The sequence below is a fragment of the Nicotiana attenuata genome, unplaced genomic scaffold (assembly GCF_001879085.1).
Source record: "Nicotiana attenuata strain UT unplaced genomic scaffold, NIATTr2, whole genome shotgun sequence".
Lineage (NCBI taxonomy): Eukaryota > Viridiplantae > Streptophyta > Magnoliopsida > Solanales > Solanaceae > Nicotiana > Nicotiana attenuata.
This window is the reverse complement of record NW_017670304.1, coordinates 286,506-301,067: the sequence shown is the minus strand read 5'-3', so window position 1 is coordinate 301,067 and position 14,562 is coordinate 286,506. Positions and strand designations below refer to the sequence as shown.

The 14,562-nt window shown below is 38.1% G+C and overlaps 1 protein-coding gene across 3 annotated transcripts in view; it reads left to right on the top strand.

The window, feature by feature from the left end:
- The first annotated feature begins 232 nt into the window (after window positions 1-232).
- LOC109237522 (inactive poly [ADP-ribose] polymerase RCD1-like) overlaps window positions 233-14,562 on the top strand; it is a 15,830-nt gene continuing 1,500 nt past the window's right edge. Inside the window, exons 1-7 of one of the 3 annotated variants that reach the window (XM_019403835.1) lie at window positions 233-578; window positions 7,785-7,907; window positions 8,228-9,471; window positions 9,956-10,197; window positions 11,433-11,530; window positions 12,623-12,802; window positions 12,892-12,987. In XM_019403835.1, coding sequence (XP_019259380.1) covers window positions 8,351-9,471; window positions 9,956-10,197; window positions 11,433-11,530; window positions 12,623-12,802; window positions 12,892-12,987 — 1,737 coding nt within the window. In that variant the 5' untranslated portion in view covers window positions 233-578; window positions 7,785-7,907; window positions 8,228-8,350. Of the gene's footprint in view, window positions 579-6,229; window positions 6,596-7,784; window positions 7,908-8,227; window positions 9,472-9,955; window positions 10,198-11,432; window positions 11,531-12,622; window positions 12,803-12,891; window positions 12,988-14,562 lie in introns of those variants that run through there. The other 2 variants (XM_019403834.1, XM_019403836.1) reach the window with 2 other exon arrangements.

Here is a 14,562-nt window from a genome sequence, read left to right as displayed (position 1 = left end):
AGTAGTTAATTTCAGGTAGTTAGGATTTTGGTAGAGGTTCACGGGAAAATTGGGATTTTCACAAGAAAGGCATCAAGGGAAAAGACACCGATTTTCAACTGCCTTCAGTGATTGCAACTCAAGTGTTTGTGGATTTGTCTTTCTTAGAAATCAGTGTAGTCAGTATAAAAGTACAGGGATAAATATGAGAAGTGACGGTTGTTTCTTTTCGTACTAAATACCTCCTCCGTCGCCGTCGTTTACTGGATTTTCCCTGCTTTTTCCGTCGAGAGCCACCCTTTCTTTGACCTTTCTGAAACATTTCTTAGTTTTTTTAGGGGCAGTTTCTTTTCTTCAAATATTCTTCATTTCGAATTAAAACGGATTTTTAGCTTTAAGGGTAATTTGTAGAAGATATTGATTTTCATTTCTAGGTTTTTTGCTACTATTATCTTGGTTCCGTGGGTGTTTGTGTATTTTGCAGGTATCATTTTTGGGAGGTACACGCGCACAAGCAGTAAAGTAGCAGCTATACGCCAGGTTCTGTAGCATTGGGAGTATACCAAGTCGGGAGTTCCAGGTTCTATTCACGGGAACTGGTACCTCCCGCCTCTTGTTTCTCTGTCCCCTGTGTTAATTACTTTATTAGCGTAGTATTTCATACTAGTCTAGTCAGTTTAGTGGGCTTGTAGTTACTATTTGCTCCCTTTGTTGTTTTGTGTGGTGTTTTTTCTCCATTTTATTTTTAGACCTTCGTAGGTATAGAGACTGTGGTTTGTAATGGCAGAGTAGGGTCATGTCCTCGGGGAGGTAGGATAGTGGGGAGGGGGGTAGGGCAAGGGTCGGGGGGTGGGACGGGGCCCAAAGGGGGTAAAGGGAACAAGGTAGCCTGTAGGTTGAGAGTTGGATCGTGGAATATAGGGACGTTGACGGGTAAGTCAATAGAGCTGGCGAAGATTCTTCAGAAGAGGAGGGTCAATATAGCGTGTGTGCAGGAGACTAGGTGGGTAGGATCGAAGGCGAGGAATGTAGACGGGTATAAATTGTGGTTCTCCGGAGTCGTGAAGGGCAAGAACGGAGTGGGCATTTTGGTGGACAGGGGAGCTCAGGAGAGTCGGTGGTAGAGGTAAGACGGGTGAATGACAGATTGATGACGATTAAGGTAGTAGTTGGAGGGAGCACTCTGGAATGGTCATTAGCGTTTACGCGCCGCAAACAGGCTTGGACGAGGAGGTAAAAAGGCGCTTCTGGGAGGCGTATTCCGCTGGCGGAGAAGCTATTCATAGGAGGGGATTTCAATGGTCATATTGGGTCGTCTGCTGGTGGCTATGGTGAGGTGCACGGTGGTTTCGGCTTTGGTGATAGGAACGGGGGTGCTACCTCACTGTTGGATTTCGCTAGAGCTTTTGAGTTGGTGATCGTGAACTCTATGTTTCCGAAGAGGGAGGAACATTTGGTTACTTTCCGGAGTATGGTGGCTAAGACTCAAATTGACTATCTCCTCCTCAGGAGGTGTGATAGGGGGTTGTGCGAGGATTGCAAGGTGATCCCGAGTGAGTACCTCGCAACTCAACATAGGCTCCTAGTGATGGACGTCGGTATTTTGATGAAGAGGAAGAAGAGGTTTGTACGGGGTTCGTCGAGGATCAGGTGGGGAGCTTTATTTAAGGATAATGCGCAAGAGTTGGAGGGGCGGCTGACAAATATGGGTGCCTGGAAGAGTGGTGGGGACGCTAGCGCTATGTGGACGGCGACGGCGGACTGTATAATCAAGAGAGGTGTTGGGAGTTTCGAAAGGCTATTATGGCGGGCACCAAGGCGACTGGTGGTGGAATAACGTGGTCCAAGGTAAAGTAGAAGTCAAGAAAGCGGCGTACATTAAGTTAGTAGAGAGCACCGACGAGGATCAAAGGAGAGCGAACAAAGAAAGATATAAGGAGGCTAGGAAGGAGGCGAAAGTAGCGGTCACAGAGGCTAAGATTGCTGCTTTTGGTCGGCTTTATGAGGAACTGAGGGGCAAAGGTGGGGATAAGAAGTTATTTCGATTGGCCAAAGCAAGAGAGAAGAAGGCTCGCGATCTGGATCAAGTGAGGTGTATCAAAGACGAGGACGGTCGAGTATTGATGGAAGAGGCCCAGATTAGGCAAAGATGGCAGTCGTACTTTCATAAACTTCTGAATGAAGAGAGGGATGGAAACATCGTGTTAGGGCAATTGGGGCACTCCGAGAGTCACCGAGACTTTAGGTATTGTAGGCGCATTAAGGTTGAGGAGGTCGTGGGTGTGATGGGTAAGATGAGTCGAGGCAAAGCAACCGGACCTGACGAGATTCCAGTAGAGTTTTGGAGATATGCGGGTAGGGCAAGCTTGGAGTGGCTGACTAGGCTATTTAATGTTATCTTCAAGACAAAGAGGATGCCTGATGAGTGGCGGTGGAGTACAATGGTTCCGGTGTACAAGAACAAAGGGGATATCCAGAATTGTAACAACTATAGGGGTATCAAGTTACTAAGTTATACCATGAAAGTCTGGGAGAGGGTGGTGGAAATGAGGATAAGGAGGGCGGTGTCTATATCGAAAAACCAGTTCGGGTTCATGCCGGGCCGTTCTACTACGGAAGCTATCCACCTTATCAGGAGGTTGGTGGAACTATACAAGGATAGGAAGAGGGATTTGCATATGGTGTTTATTGACCTAGAGAAGGCATATGACAAGGTCCCTAGGGACGTCCTTTGGAGATGTCTGAAGGTGAAAGGTGTGCCGGTGGCTTACATTAGGGCGATAAAGGATATATATGATGGAGCTATGACTCGGGTTAGGACTGTGGGAGGTGACTCAGAGCCTTTTCAGGTGGCTATGGGATTACTCCAAGGATCTGCGCGGAGCCCGTTCTTATTTGCTCTGGCGATGGACGCATTGACACACCATATTCAAGGAGAGGTGCCATGGTGTATGTTGTTCGCTGATGATATAGTTCTGATTGATGAGACACGAGGCGGCGTTAATAGGAGACTGGAGGTATGGAGGCAGACTCTAGAGTCTAAAGGTTTCAAGTTGAGTAGGAGTAAGACAAAATATATGGAATGTAAGTTCAGCAACGTGACGGGGGAAGCAGATGTGGAAGTTAGGCTTGACTCACAGGTCATCCTCAAGAGAGAAAGTTTTAAGTACTTAGGGTCAATTATCCAGGGAGATGGGGAGATCGATGGGGATGTTACGCACCGTATAGGAGTGGGGTGGATGAAATGGAGGGTAGCGTCTGGAGTCCTGTGTGACAAGAATATGCCACCGAAACTCAAAGGTAAGTTCTATAAAGCGGTGGTTAGACCGGCCATGTTGTATGGAGCTGAGTGTTGGCCGTTGAAAGTAGCAGAAATGAGGATGTTGAGATGGATGTGTGGGCACACTAGGCTGGATAAAATTCAGAATGAAGATATTCGGGAGAGGATGGGCGTGGCTCCCGTGGACGACAAGATGCGGGAAGCGCGTCTTAGATGGTTCGGACACGTGTGGAGGAGAAGCCTAGATGCACCGGTTAGGAGGTGTGAGTGGTTGACTTTGGCAGGTACGAGAAGAGGCAGAGGGCGGCCTAGGAAGTATTAGGGCGAGGTGATCAGGCAGGACATGGCGCGACTTCAGATTTTCGAGGACATGGCTCTTGATAGGAACATGTGGAGGTCGAGCATTAGGGTGGTAGGCTAGGGAGTAGTCAAGAGTTCTTCTCTCTTTGTACCGGGTAGTCTGTTAGAGTTTCGTTAGGTTTGTTTAGCGGTCTTTGTTGTATTCACATTGGTGTTTTGTGTTATTGTCCTTTCACTTATTTGTTGTGGCTATTTTCTTTCTGGTATCTTTTATTGTTACATGTCTTTTCTCTTATTTCTCTTCTGATATTATTGCCTTTTCCTGTTGAGCCGAGAGTCTCCTGGAAACAGCCTCTCTGCCCTTTTCGGCGTAGGGGTAAGGTCTGCGTACACTCTACTCTCCCCAGACCCCACTAGTGGAATTTTACTGGGTATGTTGTTGTTGTTGTTGTTGTAGTAAGTCAAGGTAATATAAATCTGTAAAATAGAATATTCAATCTATGAGCGAGGATACTTTACTTTACTATAATTTGATAGAGTACGATAAATCTTTATATGCCGGATACTCGTCATTCCTCCTTCCAAACAACAACATTACTCCAAAAATTGTTCGCTATTCATAATTGTTCTCGGAATAGTTCTTAACTTTTGCTTCCAACATTAATAATCTTAAATATATTTATTCTCAAATGAGATCTTTTAATTTATGACACTTTCAACAAATTTTCAAATAATGGGACTATATTGGGATTGTTATTTTATGTAGAATTAGTTTAAAATTTAAATAAATTTAATTCCTATAAAAAAACTGATAAGTAATTTGCGACATGATTAACTCTCATAGTTACATAAGATTGAGCTTGAGAATTAATTAAATATAATTTCTCGTCGAGTGACAAGGTAATCTCAAATATTTATAAATGTGAAAAATTTACTGCAAAAATTGAATGATCTTCCTTTTAATTAAATATTTCTAATTCGAGCTAAAAAAAATGAACAATAACTTTGATAGAAAATGTTAATGACTAACTAACTAATGGAAAGTTTGGACACAAGATGCTTAAGAAAAAAGAAAGAGTTTTTTTCCTATCTATACCATATATAAAACCTTATTACCAAAAATGTGCATATTTCCATTATTACCTGCCATGTTTATATTTTTCCTACAAAATTTATAACATTCATTAAATACCCAATATTAAGAGCTGATTCCTTCCAAATTAGGCGCCTACAAATCTGGGATAAATATTTGAATAGCTTATTCCTTCCAAATTAGGCGCCTACAAATTTGGGACTAAATATTTTTTCATATTCACATCAGATTCATCCCCACTACTAACTGAAAATTCAGCAAAAATCTCTGCGTCCATCTCCAAATGAGGTAGCAACTCTCCGTCATTGATCCCAACAAAAAGGTCATCAAAAATCAATACTGTCGAGCAAATGCTGAGTTTGATGCTGATTTTCTCTGATTTTTGGGGTTGTTTTCGCTGGATTTTATTGCGTTTGAGCTCCTGTTTTGGATTGATTTTCGTTGGAATTTAGTTGCTTTTTGTTTGTGATTTTTGGCTGATTTTAAGGATAAGTTGGAGGTTTTTCATGGGTTTTTTCATGGCTGAAGTTGGCTGGTTTCCATGAGGGAAAGGGAGGAGCTCTTCTTCTTGACGGGAGTGAGCTGATGCGCAGCTGCTTGGGTCAACAAATTTTCTACAAAAAATCTACAAATAAACTACAAATCAGTTTAAGTATGTATAAAACAATATTGTTTTAAGGGTATCTACAAATTACTACATTTATACTACAATTAAACTGCAAACTATGTTGAAAAAAAATGTTGGACTACAAATTTTTCTCCTCATCTACAAATTTTCTACAAAAAATCTACAAATAAACTATAAATCAGTTTACGTATGTATAAAGCAGTATTGTTTTGAAGGGTATCTACAAAATTACTACATTTATACTACAATTAAACTACAATCTATGTTGAAAAAAAATGTTGACTACAAAATTTTCTCTTCATCTACAATTTTTTTACAAAACATCTACAAATAAACTATAAATTAGTTTAAGTATTGAAAAAGTACCAAGCGTTAATGAGTTTCTTCTACGCTTGGCCCCATGTCTGGCATGAACATTTTCATGTTAAGGGGGTCATTGTCCAAATCAGACAATCAGGTCTATATCTACATTCTGGTGTTAACAGATAAACAAAGAATTAATTTTTTCTATTGTTTTTCAGATAATCTTCTGCTCTTTGTCACGTTTCAGTACTCGGCGAGAATGAGAAATATCGATGTGGAATTTTGTTCGGTTACAGAAGAGGGAAAATGGTAAAAAGAATATGGGATATGGGTAAAAACGTGGGTGGGGTGAGGGGTTAGGAGAGAGAAACGTGGGATATATGGATACCTTTAATTAAGGAGGAAAAATTGTCCATTAATTAGACCCTTAATTAAGTATGGTATATGATTGATAATTTGGTCTTAAATATGTAGGGTAAAAATATTTCCTATGTGGTATAGGAATGGAAAAATTCCAAAAAGAAAATCCTTTCACTCTACATAAACGACAAACACTGACAAAAGGTCAAATTGCGCAAAACGACGAAGAATAACAACGACGTCGTCCGCATATTTTTAGGAACTAAACGATATCGTTTACCTGTTGTTACCCGAAAAACACAACTTACCTATGTACCTTCAATCTTCGAAGCTACAAGGTAAGGTCGCCGACCTTTCGCTCTTTCCTTCCATTTTCGCTCAAAATATTTTTATTTATTTTCTCTTTCTTTTCGCCCAAGCAAACTACATATCTAGATATTTAAAGAGTTGAAATTCTCACAAAATATATACAGTACTATTTTTCTTTATTAATTTAGATGTTGAATTTCAGTAGCAATTGAATGAATATCATCTCCGTCTGAACGTCGTCGTCTCGTGACCTGCTGTGTTCTGCTTTGTTTCCTTCTCCGTAACCTCTGTAGCGTTTTCTTCCGAGACGACGACAAAGACGACTACGTTTAATCAATGAGAGGTAGAATCTGTTAAAACTTGCTTAGACTATTTTTCTTTTTTTCTTTCACTGCTTAGATCTGTATCTGATATGTTTCGATTTGCTTTGTTCCGGGTAGATCGGTTTGGATCTTGTTTTTTTTTTCTGAAACTAATTTGTGGTAAATATTTTTACGATATTTTTTTGCTTATTTATGAGATTTTTTGAACTTTTTGCTTGCTACATTATTTATGATGAATTGATTTGAATTTTTGGTGAATTTTGTGCAGCATTTTATGATGATTTCATTGAATTTTTGCTGGACTTTTATTTGGTACATAATTATGATATAATTTGCCGTTGTATAACATGAATTTAATAGGTTGGCATGTTCCCATTTTTTTAAGTTCTCAAATTTGCCCTTTAACTTACCTTTGCCATTTTATTACTAGAGCGTTATATAAACATTTAAGCCAAGTGGTTACATGAGGGAACTTCTTTTTGTGACATGAAAAGAGCTGGCAACTTTTTCTAGAGAGGCGTCCGACTAAATTTAGGACGGGTGAAAGGCAAAAATGTCCATATTTTTAATGTGCTGGCACTTTTACTTAGAGAACTTAAAAATGAGAGCTTTGCTAACCTACTTAAAACATGGACTAGGTTGGCAAAAACATATATATGTAAATACACGCATGTATGTAAAATAAGGGCGGCGTCGGCGCAGCTCGGCCATCCCATAGGTACCTAGTACAATAGCTGTTAACTGTCCGGTCGAGGCTTTGGATTAGAACCTTGGTCATTCACAGTCTTAATCGTGGTGTCACCAACCGATGGGATACACCCTTGTTGTTGTTATGGTTGTCTTAATAGCATGTTACGTATATTATACGTGTAGTGTTGCGCTCCATTTCTCGTACTATGTGTATGCTTAATTTTAAGCCAATTCAAGATAAGGTCTGGTGAAACCAAAAAGGAAAAACCATGAAAAGGCAATGTAGTTATTTTCCAGTTGTTCGTTTACTGCCTAATATTAGCTGAAGTTTTTAAGTGGTAATGAGAGATTTGAGAGTAATGCTAATGCTTATCTTGGATTTTTGTTTGAAAGATAGTGATAGACCTTTTTGTTATTTCTGTTTACTTTATTTATTGCTTAATAATATTTGGAAATTTTAGTTCAGCATTTATTTTTGTATTTTTTTAATCGTTAATATTGACGAAGTTATGTTTTCAGCGGAGGTGAATTAGATTAGCTTTCTAAGTTTCCCTTTGTGCAAAGGAAAATTCGTTGACTTGACATACCAGCATTATGGAGACAACGAGCCTCTGCCGAGATGGCCACTTATTGCAGAATATGGTAGGTTTCTCAATTCCAAATGCATTATTAGAATTAATAATTTACTGGTATTTCACTTGTGGGAAGTAAATAAATAAGGTACTTGAGTTATATGCATTAGCATTACAGTGGAAATTACTTCTATTTCTTCGAAAAGGAGTGAATCTATTGCTAGAGTTCGGATTTTCTGTTATTCAGTTGGTGTCAGATTACTTGAGCTACAGTGTATGAACTACATTATGTTCCATTATGGTGAGTGTCGTGCAGTTCATATGAAGAGATATCTCGTCTTTTCTATTTTTAATGGAATGACTCCCTAATTGCTTTTTTTTTCCTGCCAGGTTTTGCATTTCGTTCTCCTTAATGTGGTTTCTCCAAAATTTGTTATGGCAGACTTGCGTGATACTAGTCTAGGATATAGTCTTTCTGTAAAAATTTTGTAAATAGTAGTTGCCTGTAGATAAATGGAGTCAAGCTGGGTTAAAGTGTTAGATAATGGCCGTAGGACTGCTGCAGACGACTCAAAAAGTGAAGTGGCATCTCAGTGTGTGGCACGTATAGTTGAAGCCCGCAGTGAGAAGCTTGAGGAGCTATTATTTCAACCAAACTGTAACTCTTTCTATATCAAGCTTGGGAAGAGAAAAAGGACTGTAGACTGTGAGTCTAATTGCGGATCACATCTCAAGACATCGATACTTAAGAACTACTCAAATTTCATGAAAAGTGGACTGCCACAACGTGTTTTGTTTCATCAAAATGGTGAATGGAATGATTTCCCTCTAGATATTGTTCGTTTAGTTAAAGAAGACTTCCGTGCAAAGAAGGCTGTGATTGAGGTGAACTGTGGTGGCTTTCATTTAATCCTTGATATTCTGTATATGATTCAGGTAGATCTGATAGCTGGTTTAGAGAAACCTATCGCCTGGATAGACGAAGCAGGTGGCTGTTTCTTCCCTGAGTTATGTCTCCTCAGTTGTAAAATGCATGACAACTTTGACATCCAGTCACAAAGAACTGAATATTTCAGTACTCCTGAGCCGGATAGGGCAACTAAAATTAAGTTGCATCTTGAAATAGACTTTCATGAACCAAATAATTGCAATTTGGAAGAATGTGTGGAGGAGTCAAATGTCAGTTATAAAAGGACTAAAGTCAATCCTCTTAAAGGTAATCAAGAATTTGCTGATGATAAAATTTCTGATGCAAAAATGGAAACAGTTGTAGACAATCAACAGAATCAGGAAATTCTGTCTCCTAAATTAGAAGATGCACTAAATTTGGTGGATGCAGAATCTGTTAAAAATATGTTTGTTAAGGGAATAAATGGCATCCATAAAGTGGATATAGTCAAAGTTAGTCAATGTTCAAGTAAATATTTGAGAAATCGCTTGGAATTGTTTGAGAAGCTGGTCGAGATAACCCAAAATTATCGTGGAAATTCCAATGTTCGGTATGCTTGGCTTGCTGCTTCCAAAGAGGTAGTATGTACAATTATGAACTATGGCCTTATGCATGGGGCATCTAGACTGAAGACTAATCTTGGAGTAGGAGTGCACCTCATTGCACAGGACCGTGCCTCTAAAAGGTTGGATAATACTTTGCAGTACAATGTCATTTTTATTGATGATTTCATTATTGTTTGGAGTTACAATATCATGATCTTAGATTGGTTTTAAAATCATGCAGTAGCTTAATGGAGGTCATTAAACTTTGTGATTATGTAGTTCCAAATTGTTTTACTGCGCTTGTATGACCGCTGTACTTTGAGGAAATAAAAACGGAAAAGAAGAGCCTTGCAACTTAAAGATAACAATGCTGTTTTCAAACACTTATTTGGTGTATAGTATCATCTCTGGATATCTAATAACAGAACCCCCCCCCCCCCCCAAACCCCCCGCCGAAATTCCACAAAAAAAACAACACCAAATCCCCTAACTCAGAAGAAGAAAGAAGAAAGAAAAATGATCCTTTATTCACTGATATCTTTCAGGACAATACTTCAGCAATTTTTATCTTTCAGGACAATCTAACTTCAGCATCAATTGCTTTTTTTTCTTTGTCTCTATCAGTGCCGCTAGTTGTGATGTTGACGAAAATGGCGTTCGTTACATGGTTCTTTGTCGTGTCATTTTGGGCAATGAAGAACTTTTGCATTTCGGCTCTAAGCAATCTCATCCAAGCGATGAGAAATATGATAGTGGTGTTGATGATTTGGAGAATCCTACGTATTATACTGTTTGGAATATGAATATGAATACACACATATATCCGGAGTATGTAGTGAGCTTCAGGATGTCTTCAGGAGCACGAGGTGCCTATTTATCTCCTTTTCCATATATTTTAACGTCACAATATCATGATTGTTATAGAATTTAAAAATATATTGATTATACACCTTTCCTTAAAGAGAAACTCCACCATTTCCTGTGTTATTTTGAGTTGTGTGGTACTTCAAACTCCAATGTAATAAAGAATTTTGGTTGATGTTTTAGCTGTGAAATCTCTCGGAAGTATCTATTAATTCTAGTTTGGGACCTATTCCTCTTTTAAAAGACTTGCTTTGTAGCAATTACTATGCTTGAGTACATAACATAATAAAATTGGATTATAGCACTGCTTTGGCCATTGTGTTATGGGTTTCTCTAATTTTTCTATCATAAAATAGAAGATAAAGATGGAATTTTGAGATATTTGCTCATTGAGAAAAGATTCAACACAAGTTGGGTGTTGGATCCTTGTAAAGATTATCATCAGGTGGAACTCCCTCATTTATTATTTGTAAATAACTCTTTTAACTTTCTTAATGATTATCAGGTGTTGTTTCTCACCTTTAAGGTTGTAGGAAGAAAGTCGCTATGATAATGACATACGTCTCTTAACTTTGTTATATGAATGTTCAGTTTCTAGTGTCTCCCGGTGAAGGATCTAGATTCTAAACCATTTAGGCGTTGAATGTCATCGTTCTGATGTTAAATTGCCGAATGCAACATTTAATGGGAGATTGCTTGAAAAAAAAGATTAATTTGTTTGGTATCATTTTTAGATGATTACGACTTGATATTCTGGTGTTAAAAAGTTTTTATTGCTTTGAAATACATGTCAATGAAATTTTATGGGCTCTTCAGGACTTTAAACTTGATATCTTTTAAGTGTCATGATGCACTATTTTAATATGTAGAACTTTGATATCATTATGGTGAGGGTCCGCAAGTAGTCAGCTTATCATAATTCAAAAAGACATAAAGTTGCAATCATAACTATTCGCTTAAGGGTATTTAAAGTAAAAAGAGAAGAGGTTACACTTCTTTTACAACATACTTTTTGATTTATTCATCCGAGAAAAAATGAAAGAAATAGTAGTCATAACACAATCTTGTGTTGGTTTTAATGCGCCAATCAGTAATTGTGCTTGTCAAGTTACATTATTACTTCTGACTGATGGTTGACGTTCGGGTTGAGTAATTTTCAGGTTCAAATTAATTGGTAAGGTTTGTTTAGCTAATCTATTTTAAGAAGTGGCTCTGAGTTTGCAATTTATTTCCGCAGGAGCTCCAATAAGGGAAGAAAGTAGGCTTGATGTCTCTGGAGTTACTTCTCAGGGATCTGACGAGCAGTTGGACTTGAATAAATTGCCTTCAGATTTGGTAATCCTTCATTTGACTTACCCCTCACCCCACCCCATCGCACTTCACCCCATCCCTATAGCAGAAAAACAGAGAAAGAGAACTGATGAATTATCTTTCCTATTAGTCTTTGCTAATAATATAAGGTGAACAGAGATTATTTGGAGGGAAAAGTAGCTACTACAAGTCCTATTTCCCTTACTACACCAATGTGGAGCAACACAAAGTGCTTCTGTTGGTACAAGTTGATAACGTCCAGTGGATTCCTTATGTGCTCTCCTCTTCAGAAACTGAGCTTTAACTTGAGATTGCATTTCTCTGCCTCGGGTTCGCACAAGAAGTTGCAATATGAGGTTTGACAAGCTTTCCTGCAGCACAGATTGTTGCGTATGTATTATGAATATGAATAGACAGTCAGACCTTGCCAACTTGAATGAGTTGGACTAAAGTTAGCTTCTCAGAGAATATATGGATTCTAAAATTTTGATCATCAAGAGAAATGAAATGGTTGAATATCAAGCATGGTTGCACTTGATCTCCTCGCTTACGGTGATCTTACTATAGAAAGAAAGAGAATGATCTAGTTTCCTGTTCCCCTCTTTAAGTTGTTTCCTAGGTCTGGATTAATAAACGATTTGAAGTTTCCAGTGAAGGAGTGTTCTCAAGTTTTAGCTAAAGGAGCATCTGGTATGAAGGTATCTTGAAAAAATAGGAAGCGAACTGGGTGATAAATCTCTTTCTTTTGGCTTGTGACATACATTGACGTGGACACATGTTAATAAAATTGCTGATGCAATTGCTTTAGAGAGCACAGCTACATATAGAAACTATTAGGTGGCAAGGCAATGTTGCCTTGTTTTATATTTGAACTGCTTAACTCTTAAGGAATGACCAAATCCAAAGATATTTTCTAATCTTAGCCTCTGCCCATTATTCTAGTGTTGGAAATTTTTTTGTGGAGAAGTTCTCTTTTTTGCTTGATTTTGTTCGTTCTTTAAAGAATTTTATTGTTCACGTGCAACATTTAGAAAGCATGTGAATTTCCTTGTGTTTTAGCCTAACCTTGTGAATAAGTTTACTTCCTTGTTTAAATTTCCGATTTTATTTTGTTAGCAGAAGTGTCAGCAATATCAGTTTGTAAACAACCTACAGCAATCCCATGATGTTGGTATAAGTACAAATAAAGCTCCCAAATCTCCCTGGATGCCTTTCTCTATGTTATTTGGAGCTATTTCAGCTAAAGTCGCTCCTAAAGATATGAAATTGGTTCATGCACACTATGACTTGTTCAGGGTATGTTGTGTTGACAGTTGTGTCTAACAATTTTCATTTAATACTTTCTTCCTGCTCCCTGAATTTCTCTCGTTTTGTTTTTTGCTTAGAGCAAGAAAATTACTCGGAATGATTTCATTAAAAAGTTGAGATTGATAGTGGGTGATCAGTTACTGAAGTCTACCGTGACCAATCTCCAATGCAAGGTATGCTAAGAATGTGCTTCTATCCATATATAATTTGGTAATTTGGTACCTTAGGCTGGGTGTTTGTTGACAAACACACGTCTTGAATTGATAGATTGATTTTGAGTTTAATAGAAGTGGGAACAATGGTTGCTCTTAGTTTAGGTGGCTTGTGTATTTGCTTATGTTGTATTTCTTTTTTGGTGCAAGATTCTATCCTCTAGTTCAAAGTCTATCGAGACTTCTCTGTTGTCTCTTTACGGCTGATCTGATTGTTTATGTTGGTGGTGGTACTAACTTCTAAAATACCCCTGTTGTGGCAAAATTATTATATTGGTGTCCATTATTTTTTTTACTCTTTTTTCTTCTAAGAAGTGAATCTTTGATAGTGATGTGATACTTCTAATGGAAATGCTCGCAAGTACCGAGCGCATTTACGTTGAAGGCATTATGAAATTCCTTTGTGTTTTTTTGATCGGCAGAGATGCAGCAAGCGGACTACAAAAAATCCTTTATTGTTATTACTCCCTCCGTTCCAATTTATGTGAATCTGTTTGACTGGGCACGGAGTTTAAGAAAAAATGAAGACTTTTGGAATTTGTGGTCCTAAACAAGTCTAATAGGGGCCCAGAGTATTTGTGCGGTTATAAAAGTTTCTCATTAAGGGTAGAATTGTAAGTTTAAGCTAAATTGTTTCCAAATTTAGAAAGGGGTCATTCTTTTTGGAACGGACCAAAAAGGAAATAGGTTCACATAAATTGGAACGGAGGAAGTAGTACTTTTCCACTCTACGATAATGGATGAAATTATCTTAAATCCATAGTAAGAATCTGGTCATTTCAAAACCTTTAATAAGTTAGAATCTTAGGCTAGGTTACATAGACGTTCTTAATTTGATTACATTGTCCCTCATAAGCTGTTTGAATTATCCGGCAGGACATGCGTGTCAACTGGTGTCAGTAGTAATAGAAGAAGAAACATTTCTTTTGAATGATGATGGACTCTAATCTCCCCTTAACAAGCGAGGTCATGTAGAATTTATACATCTTATAGTTTCAGCCACTTGAGGTTATCTTGGACATCTTTTTCCAGATATCTTACTGGAAGAAATAATTTGTGGTGCTCTTCCTCTCCCTAAAGAATTGTCCTGCACCTTCATTTAAATAAAAATACTTCTTTCCTGTTGTGTCTTTCAAGAAGGTATCCACATTATATTGCTTTCCTCCACCAACTGTTACTTTTATTGCTTGGCACCATAGAATCAAATAGATTTTTTTCTCGAAACCTGAAACTCATGAGTTTCTTTTTTTAAGGTGCCATATGGTTCCACCTCCTCTTACTGGGTCATATGGGAGTACTCAAATAAATTAGGCTTAGTGGGGTGTCTTTTCCGTTTCTTTTCTTTGACAATAATAGATATGAAATTTGATTCAAAAAGTTGTAATAGAAAATTCCAATCGAAGGACGGCAGTGGCCATGCATTTTTTTAGTCATATGCTGGGAGAATATGGGAATTTATATGTAGTTTACATGACTGCACCCTTCCCCCTCTTGTATTTGTAAATTTAATGTATAGCCCTTTGGTGGCAAACCCCC